A 10,389-nucleotide genomic window follows, 5' to 3' on the forward strand; every position below is an offset into this window, starting at 1 on the left:
TGCTTTGCTTTATGGCCTCAGGAGAGGCCCGGTGCAGGTCTTTTGAGCTCACGCCCGTGAGTGAACTGCGCGTCTATTAGAATGGAGCCACGAACACTGCCTGTACGTGACCTCTTGTGGTCGTCCCTATTAATATACTAACTGTTGTGTACCCGTCAATAAAGGTTTAATGTTTTGTAATTGCAGCAGTAATTAATGCCTTCTATTGGAGTACAATTGCATCAGAAGAGATAGAGCACGGTTCAACTAACAACACTCGTCAGTCAGTTACTGCCGAGTTGTTTTAGGGATTTAGGTCATGTTAGGTCTTCATATTTTCTCCCAGCTCCTTATGATTTTATTTCCCTTACCCCCTCCCCCCTACAACTAATTTAAATACAAATATAGTGGTGCCCCCAAGTAATTGGGAAACGCTTTTTCTTATTTCGATAGATGCCTTCATTATCCTCCTTCGTTAGTTCGTAACCTTGATGACTGAACATTTTTCCTCATTAGCGATGCTTGCTGCTCATGGGCTTGCCAATAAGAATCTAAATTCAAAAAATATCTGCACTAGTCTATCATTAGTTTATTATACCTCGTACATCAAAAATGTGTCTGCCTCTGTGGTGTAGTGAGTGTGATTAGCTGCGAACCCCGGAGGCCCGGGTTCGATTCCCGGCTCTGCCACGAAATTTGAAAAGTGGTACAAGGGCTGGAACGGGATCCACTCAGCCTCGGGAGGTCAACTGAGTAGAGGTGGGTTCGATTCCCACCTCAGCCATCCTCGAAGTCGTTTTCCGTGGTTTCCCACTTCTCCTCCAGGCAAATGCCGGGATGGTACCCAACTTAAGGCCACGGCCACTTCCTTCCCTCTTCCTTACAATATGTACTGTGACTATGATTAGGCCAAGGCCCCTGTTCAGCATAGCAGGTGAGGCCGCCTGGGCGAGGTACTGGTCATCCTCCCCAGTTGTATCCCCAGACCCAGAGTCTGAAGCTCCAAGGCACTGCCCTTGAGGCGATATAGGTGGAATCCCACTCTGAGTCCGAAGGAAAAACCAACCCTGGAGGGTAAGCGGATTAAGAAAGAAAGAAAGATAAATAAACATTAATGACCTCTCTAGAAGCAAAACAGCAAACCTCCACACTTGAATTATACGATTGAAAACCTCGTATGTACATTCTGTTTATAGAAGGAACAGTGCAGTTAAATTAAAAATGCCATTTTTTGGCAGTAATTAGCCATTATTGTGAAATTAAACATTTGAAGAGATTCAGGTATGTTTCGTTTTCATTTATCTGGTAAGATGATATATAAACGTAAATTGTTACGTAAAACTGAATACTTTAATCCAGACATAGGAGTTGCGAGTTTTTCTATTGTGATAACACTTTTTGCAATCTTATTATCGAAGCAAATACACACAATGTAATTTTTATGAGTTCTGTAGCATATTTATATAATTTAATCTGAATTAGAGTGGTCAATAAGTGTAAATTCAACCCAGAGTGCTGGGATTTAAACCTCAGCTCTCCTAGGAAATTTTATGATATTAATAATCCCAGTTTCACTTCTCTTTTGATACTAAAGACAAGTATTGATTTTTAGCACGTAAAATGTGGAGAGGAAAACAGCTTGTGCAACTAAGTCTTTCCACACATACAGCGCACGAATTAAATTCTCACGAAGCATCTCGTCCAGGACCAGAAGACAGAAGAACATTTACAATTTCCTGAAATGTTACCACCAATGGACAATACGGAAAAATATTGTTTCAGGAGAGTACTGTGTTGAGAATAATGGGGCTTTGGCTCCATTTCTCAGCATGAAACCACATTATACAGTGTTGTCTGATACTCCCTCAGCAACAGATGCGGAACTCTATGCTAACTTGAATATATAGTATATTTCAACAATAATAATAATAATAATAATAATAATAATAATAATAATAATAATAATAATAATAATAATTGTACCGGGCGGTACACCTCCACGCCGCTAATTTAAAAGTTGCGCCAGTTGAAACTCCTCTGCTGGAGGAAGTCTGAACTTTATTGACGGTATTAATTTTCAAGTTTCTCAGAAGATGTCACTACCTGGAAATTTTAGAGTTTTTGAACTGTGTCATTTTCGACGTATTTTGTTTTGCTTGTAGTAAGAAGTGTTAACTTTCTCTTCTAGAGGACACTACTGAAGATCAACAATAGTGCACCCTAGTGCGGAGTGAAAGAACTGTTTTTTTTTTGGAGAAATTTTTATTTCAAAAGTTTGTTTCTTGTTAAATTTCTTTCTGTTACTGTTTAAGTTGGCTGTATACCCCTCTCCTTCCCCTTGTTTTGTACTTAACCAATCCCGAATTTCTTTTATTAATTTCTGACCAATCCGAGGTATCTTCCCCCAACTTGAATATGTTGCTGTATCCTACCCAATAAAGTGTTTGTGGGAGGGTGTTTTCATTCCCCTAACGCCTCGAACCTTCCGCGAGAGGATATAAACTGCTGATTTTAGGGTCTCCGGGCCACTTCTGTTCCATCTTTCAGTGTGTATAGTACATAGCAGGGGGCGGGAAGCGCCTCTTTCTCCGGCAGCGGTCAACAACCAGGTAATGGCCAATTAATAACTTCTTTCTTTGCTAGCTCAGCAGTTTAACTCTCGGGGCGGGTCCGAAGTTTTTCCATTATGTAACCTTCCCTAAAATGTAAAGGAACTTGTATCTATTCCATCTTTTAAACTGCATATCGGGGTAGAGAGTGCTTAACCCTCTCGAGTTCCCAATCATATTGTTTTGAGGTGAACTTATTTTTCTCAACCTATTCTTAGTTAACGTAAAATAAATTGTTCTTTTCTAAAAGTCACCTCTGTAGTATGGGATTAGCCCTTGCATTAGTGGCCTAGAGCCAGATTAGGTTTTTAAAAACAAAGTGTATTAGGAGTGCAGATCGCCTCCTCTCAAATTGTTATTTTGGAGGTCATGTAATTACCCCTTTTCATTTAATAGACCTCAGTAGGTTGGGTATTTTACCCCTGTGTCTATGTCCAGAGAGGACAACTTGAAGGTGGAGTTTGGTGTGGCCTTTGAGAGGCTTAGAGTTGAGAGCGAGTGGCTCTTTTTTCGAAAATTGAGTGTTGTATGCCTCGTGGAGGCTTTTCAGTGTAATTTGGAGCAAATGTTCCTGAACATGAATGGGGTTTTCTGCCCCTCTGGTAAAACTTATTTTGAAGTAAGGTTGGGCTGATTGCCCACGAATTGTGAAGCAAGGGCGCTGAGCCCAAATCTAGTAAATATTGTACATACATTTTGTTGACTTGCTACTCTGTACCTGCAATGCTTGTTATTTCGTCATTTTAAAAGAAAATATAACCTCGTTAAATTTTACATTAACTTTGATTCCGTAGTTTGAGACCCGTTCACGCCCGCACCTTCTTTCACCTCTACCTACCACTAAAACTCGGTAACAATAATAATAATAATAATAATAATAATAATAATAATAATAATAATAATTTTATTGGCTTTACGTCCCACTAACTACTTTTACGGTCTTCGGAGACGCCGAGGTGCCGAAATTTAGTCTCGCAGGAATTCTTTTACGTGCCAGTAAATCTACCGACACGAAGGGCTGACGTATTTGAGCACCTTCAAATACCACCGGACTGAGCCAGGATCGAACCTGCCAAGTTGAGGTCGGAAGGCCAGCGCCTCAACCGTCTGAGCCACTCAGCCCGGCACAGTATATTTCATTCTCTGCAAATGAGTTTATTATTTCTGAGCTTAGTTCTGAGCCAGGCAATAGGCCTACTTATTTCGATGTTTGTGACAACAATCTCTAGCAACCTTTTGAAATGAATGTTGCAATTGATTCCTAAAGGGAATTCAATGCAGACAGACACACAAGATGCCAGTACCGCCAATAAGTTCATGAGCGTTCAGTAAATCCACAAGAAGAATATACTTTGAACAACTTCATGATGATGGCTATGAGGATAATGATAATGACAAAGGAGAAATTATTCCATAAAGACAACGGAAAATGCAAAAAGACAACAGATGTGGGAAACATCTAGGTTATATAACAAAAGTAAAATGAACAAAGAAAAGGGAAATATTTACCAGAAGAAATTGGAAGATGGTTGTTGGAAATATGATATCCAGGAGAGTGACAGAGACACGAAAGTAAGGTGGCAGTGTAAAAGTAAAAATACAAAACAGTGTATTTAATCAAAGATGAATAAGGGAACAAATTTTTAAATATTTCAGATGTATAACATGGCTTAAAAAACAGTTGTACGTGGGAAAGCTTACTGATATGAAATCCATTCCCAACTATCGAGGCGGAAAAGATGATGGTGTGTCTAGACGAAATGTATCACACAGCTACTACTAAAAAGGAAGTAAAAGATCGACTAAGAGTGTGTAAAACTATGTTTTTAAGTACTCACAGCATAAGAGAATGGGCTATTTGGAACTGGGTGTAAAACAAATAATGTAGTTCAGAGAAAAACTATAGAAAAACTGAAACAATATCTGATGTACCTCTAGCTAGGCAAGGCATCTATTCTGAAGCCCACAAATACTTTTTGAAAAGTATCTCTAATTTACTCTTGGTAAAATTACATTACTGTGGGCCTAAGACCAGTTAACTTCACCTTGATCTGATTTGGACATCAAAGCATGAGATTTATCAAGCCTATAAGAATGATTAAACTATGCTCTACCAGATTCTTTAAAAAGAATGGTTTTAGTTTCTTTAAGACGAGACGTGTACGGCTTATAAATACGAAAACATTAGTGAAGATGAGTATATGAGGCATCAAATAATGAAAAAGCTTGCAAGGAAAGAAAAAGAAATGGTAAAACAAATGAGGAAAGAGTGTTCAATAAGGAGCCCCACGTCAAACTATTCCAGCACGTATTATAAAACAAAACTTGCGCAAATCCATTGTTTTCAATTTTAAAAACTCGTGATACTTGCGGAAAGAATGCGGGGGCGAATTGACTGCAGATAAGTTTTCTTCAATCATTTGCCATTTCATCAAGACCGACCTTTCTCAAGATGGCACTAATTTGATGCTATACCGGGTGAGTCAGCTGCGCCTCACGTTCCTGCTTTTAGGCATCCCAACGAACGTCAATGGAGTGATGGTCGATTTTTCTTTGCTGTATACCAAGATACAGTCGCCTTTAAAGCACATACTGCGTCATCACTGGACGACTTTCGCAAAAACACATATGCGACAAGTATTTACACAATAAAACAAACTGTCATACGGTTATGTAAAATGTGCGTGCCAATTATAAACTTTCGATTGGTTATGAAGTTATCACTAATAGCGATGGCATACTGATAAAAAAACGTGTTTTTTGTGAAGCGAGACGCAGTTTTACACCAAGTAAGCTTTCTGACGAACCGAAAGCAACACTCACCGGGGTGTAGTGGGCTAACCACGGACGTGTTGAAGCATATAACGTTGATAGGTGGGTTCGATTACCACGAGCGTTTAACATTTTAATTCACATTTTAAACTTTGAGGAACAAATAAGAGGCCATTCGTGCCACATTCGATCAACAGCATGCATGCTGAATGTGTAGTGGCCTGACACTTGATGTAGCCTAGCAGTCCTGGTCATTTCTTCGCTGTGTATTCAACAGATGAGTATGTTGACATTCTCCTCATATACGGTGAAGCAAGACAGAACGCACAGGAAGCACAGCGCGTGTACCAGGAAAGATTTCCATACAGACAAGAACCAAACGCAAATACGTTTAGGAGGGTGGAGTGACGTTTCGCGAATAACTTCGTCACTTTCACGAACAGGTCCTGTTAGAGAGAGACCAGTTACGTCCGGTGAAACTGCTGAGATGATTTTGGACACTTTACGGGAGAATCCTCACACGAGTACCCGGGCAGTAGCACAACAGGCCAACATCGGCCAGTCGTCTGTTTTAAGGATATTGCGTTCCTGTTTTTTTTCGGCCTATCACCTTCAACTACATCAAGAACTCCACGGACGAGATTTCGAATCTCGTGTTGAATTCTGTGCGTGGATACTGACGCTAGTAGCAAATGGTCCAGCGTTTGTATCTCACATTTTATTTTCGGACGAGGCACGATTTCATAATAATGTCTCTGTGAATCGTCATAATATGCACTATTGGAGTGATGAAAATCCCCACTGGGTAAGGCAGGCAGCATTTATTTGCTAGTGGCTTTACATCGCACCGACACAGATAGGTCTTACGACGACGATGGGATAGAGAAAGCCTAGGAGTGGGAAGGAAGCGGCCGTGACCTTAATTAATGTACAGTCCCAGCATTTGCCTGGTGTGAAAATGGGAATCCACTGAAAACCATCTTCAGGGCTGCCGACAGTGGGATTCGAGCTCACTATCTCGCTGATGCAAGCTCACAGCCGCGCGCCCCTAACCGCACGGCCAACTCGCCCGCTGGCAGCATTTCAGGCACGATGGGGAGTAAATGTCTGGCATGGTATACCGAGTGATCACCTAATTGGACCATAATTCTTTGAGGATCATTTGATACGAGCCCGGTATCTACCGTTTCTTCAAGACCAACTACGATTGCTGCTAGACGATGTGCCACTGGGTGAGCGTGTAGCCATGTAGTGTCAACACGACGGAGCTCCCCCTCACATGTCAGCAGATGTTCGCAACTACCTGAATGTTACACATCCGGGTAGATTGATAGGAAGGGGAGGACCTGTCACCTTGCCTGCTAGATCGCACGACTTGACGCCACTGGACTTCTTTCTATGGGGCCGGAAAATCCTGAAAGCCTTCGAAACCTTATTACGGAAGCCTGTGAATTCGTGACACCTACAGTGCTACAAAGAGCCCGAACGGCAGTTCAACGACGTGCTAGAACGTGCATTACCGCAGAAGGCCATCTATTCGAACACTTACTGCGCTAAAAGGCTGTTGCTCAGTCAAGCGCATCCAAACCCTGAACCATTCTATCTTCGTCCATCCCTGCTTATAAAGCATCCACATACGCAGACCTAATGGCCCAGAGCAGTGCTAAAATAAATAAATAAATTTATTTATTAAATATGCCTATCCCTCCACAAGGGCCCTGTTCAGCATAGCAGGTGAGGACGCCTGGGCGAGGTACTGGTCATTCTCCCCAGTTGTATCCACGGACCAAGAGTCTGAAGCTCCAGGACACTGCCCTTGAGGCGGTAGAGGTGGGATCCCTCTCTGAGTCCGAGGGAAAAGCCGACCCTGGAGGGTAAACAGATGATGATGATGAATTAATTAAATAGCCCATGACGTGAGGGCATTCGGGTACATTGGCTCTGTGGATGATTATCGAAGTACAAAATGCGAATAAAACATACAGGCTCACGTGGGATTCGAGCCAACCTACCAAACGCAGCTGTATTAACAGCACCGCACTTAAACTATGTTACCACGGCGACTCCAGCGGTTAGGTATTCAGAAAGCCTACTGGATGGACTACAACTTCCACTTCACAAATACACACACGTTTTCTATCAGTATGCCATCGCCTTTACCGTTCATTTTATATCCCACTGAAAGCTCATAATTGGCACGTAATTTTTACACAACCGTATGACAGTTTGATGCATTGTATGATTGCCTGTCGCACACGGTACGTGTTTTTGCAAAAGGTAATGGTGCAGTGAGTGATTAAAGGCAATTATTGCTTGGTATACGGCAAGGGAGAATACACCATAACGACACCAGTGACGTTCGGTGGGATGCCTAACAGCATAAAACGTCAGACGCGGCTAACTCGCCCGGTATAGTGACGGATGTTGCGACCTAAATCGGAATACGACCTTGTCAATTTTTTTCTGCATGTCACAATGACCAAAGGAATATCCATCGAATAAAAGTACCTATACCTTGTGAAAGGGCATACTTGAATGGAGGTAGACTCTATGCATTCTAAGATTGAACATGTTGTGAGAACTAGGGATATCAATGTACCTGCAGGTTATGTTCAGATTTTTAAGGAAGCCATAAAAGTTCCAAAACCTCATTATGTTAGCTATCTAGACTTAATTTTTCAGAAAACTTAATTTTCAATTCGTCGTGTATCCTAATATAGTTGTACCTATCTTAATCTGTTTATCCTCCAGGGTTGGTTTTTCCCTCGGACTCAGCGAGGGATCCCACCTCTGCCACCTCAAGGGCAGTGTCCTGGAGCTTCAGACTTTGGGTTGGAGGATACAACTGGGGTGGATGACCAGTACCTCACCCAGGCGGCCTCACCTCCTATGCTGAACAGGGGCCTTGTGGGGGAGGGGACGATTGGAAGTGATAGACAAGGAAGAGGGAAGGAAGCGGCCGTGGCCTTAAGTTAGGTACCATGCCGGCATTCGCCTGGAGAAGTGAGAAACCACGGAAAACGACTTCGAGGATGGCTGAGGTGGGAATCGAACCCCCTCTACTCAGTTGACCTCCCGAGGCTGAGTGGACCCCGTTCCTGCCCTCGTACCACTTTTCAAATTTCGTGGCAGAGCCAGAATCGAATCCGGGCCTCCGGGGGGTGGCAGCTGATCACAATAATCACTACACCACAGAGGTGGGCATCCTAATATACACCCAGGGAAAACAAGTGGTGGCCCGTGTGTTACCGATATTGTAGCTTTGAAGTATACCAAAGAAGGAATTATATTCTAAACTTCAGTTCTCTGATGAGTGGAGTGAACTTCCTTACGTAAGAAAGGAAATATTCCTGCTCAGATATTTCTTTATTTTCCAAGACTCTACTTGGACAGACTTATTATGAACATTTTCAAGCAAGGAAAATGGCATTGCTTCAAGATTACCAACAGTTTATGATTTGCCTCACCAGAAAAATTAAATGTTCAGATTTTCTATATTAGATATATAAGAATTTGACTATCATTGTGCCTCCAGTTGAATAGTTTTCATTTTCACCAGAGTTTAATATTGTTTAAATATTTGAAAGTACCGGTATGTGAGATAAAGTTACCTTAATAAAATGTTACGTGATTGAGATAATTTTCCAATAGTACAATAGTAAAATATTTTTCGTTTATTATACCCTTCAGTAAAATTGTGTTCACCATTTCACTATTCGAGAATACTTTCTTCGGAGTTTATTGTTGAAGTAAAGTGAGATAAAGGAATGATTAATAAAAATGTTGACGAATGATGTAATTTGATTCACGCATAACATAGCTAATATTGGAGAAAAATAATACTGTAATAACTGAAATGTACTGCATTTATATTAATTTATGAAAGCCTTGTACAATATTTCAGGTTAAAATAGAACTGAGAAAACAACGTAACCCTAATAAATATAATAAATCATTTTAAAATGTTTAAGTTGCATAAAAATAGTTATGTTGTGGTAAAATAAATGTTATATCAAGAAAACAACATACTTCCGAAAATAGTTGTGTTTTGGTTTCTCTTGTAAAATATGCAAAAATCTAGTTGTGTGAATTTCTCACAAGCTGAAGAATGATTGAATGTATTTCATTTTCTAAAAGTAAGAGCGACCTTTAGAAAACAAAGCAACAATTTTATTTGCTGTTTCTAGTTTAAAATAAGACATTTTCGGTGTATATTTAGAGAAGTGTTTAGAGTTACGCGAGGCAACAATTCTTAAACATTATTTGATGGATTTAGTAATCTATTTTCATGCATTATGTATTTACTTCCTGTATGAATTTAATACTATCGATCTTCAGAAGTCAGAAACACAAACTGGTGAAGATAATAAGAATTAGGTTACTGATAAACTGTTATTTTTGTATCAGACTTGAAACTAAATCCTACGTAATCTTGCGCGATATTCAAGTATATGTAGACTTACCTGTGGACTTTTTTGTTTCACCCATCGCAAGAACACCTACTGCATACTTGTTAATGTTTAATAAACTGGCATCAGTTGTTCCTCAGTCTCCACTTACAGTGGTGAAGTAGTCTGCATTGCGTTCAGTGATGCATTATTGCTTGAGTTGGACTAAGAACTGGAAGATTGAGCTCGCTGCACGGTGTCCAACAACGCTGAGTTGTTATATAATTATGTGAACAGAGTGCGGCTAGGCCCTATCTCAATTGGCATAAATACAGTCCTAGAGGTGCTATTAAGCTGCCTTTCATTCACAGATTCACCAACGGCTGTTCTCATGCTAAACGTTTTGTTGTTGTTGTTGTTGTCTTTTTGTGCTATATAGGATCTTCAGGATATTTCGTCATAAGCTGGTGTAATAATTAATAATAATAATAATAATAATAATAATAATAATAATAATAATAATAATAATAATAATCGAAGTCCGCCTCTGTGGTGTAGTGGTTAGAGTGATCAGCTGCCAACCCCGGAGGTCCGGTTTCGATTTCCGGCTCTGCCACGAAATTTGAAGAGTGGTACGATGG

General features: G+C 40.6%; 1 protein-coding gene across 1 annotated transcript in view; it reads right to left on the reverse strand.

Moving 5' to 3' along the window:
• LOC136886553 (organic cation/carnitine transporter 2) overlaps positions 1–9,990 on the reverse strand; it is a 99,535-nt gene extending 89,545 nt beyond the window's left edge. Inside the window, exon 1 of the mRNA XM_067159367.2 lies at positions 9,824–9,990. Within this exon, the coding sequence (XP_067015468.2) occupies positions 9,824–9,848 (25 nt within the window). The 5' untranslated portion in view covers positions 9,849–9,990. The remainder of the gene's footprint in view (positions 1–9,823) is intronic.
• Between the last annotated feature and the right edge of the window lie 399 nt (positions 9,991–10,389).

This window comes from Anabrus simplex, chromosome 1 (assembly GCF_040414725.1).
Source record: "Anabrus simplex isolate iqAnaSimp1 chromosome 1, ASM4041472v1, whole genome shotgun sequence".
NCBI lineage: Eukaryota > Metazoa > Arthropoda > Insecta > Orthoptera > Tettigoniidae > Anabrus > Anabrus simplex.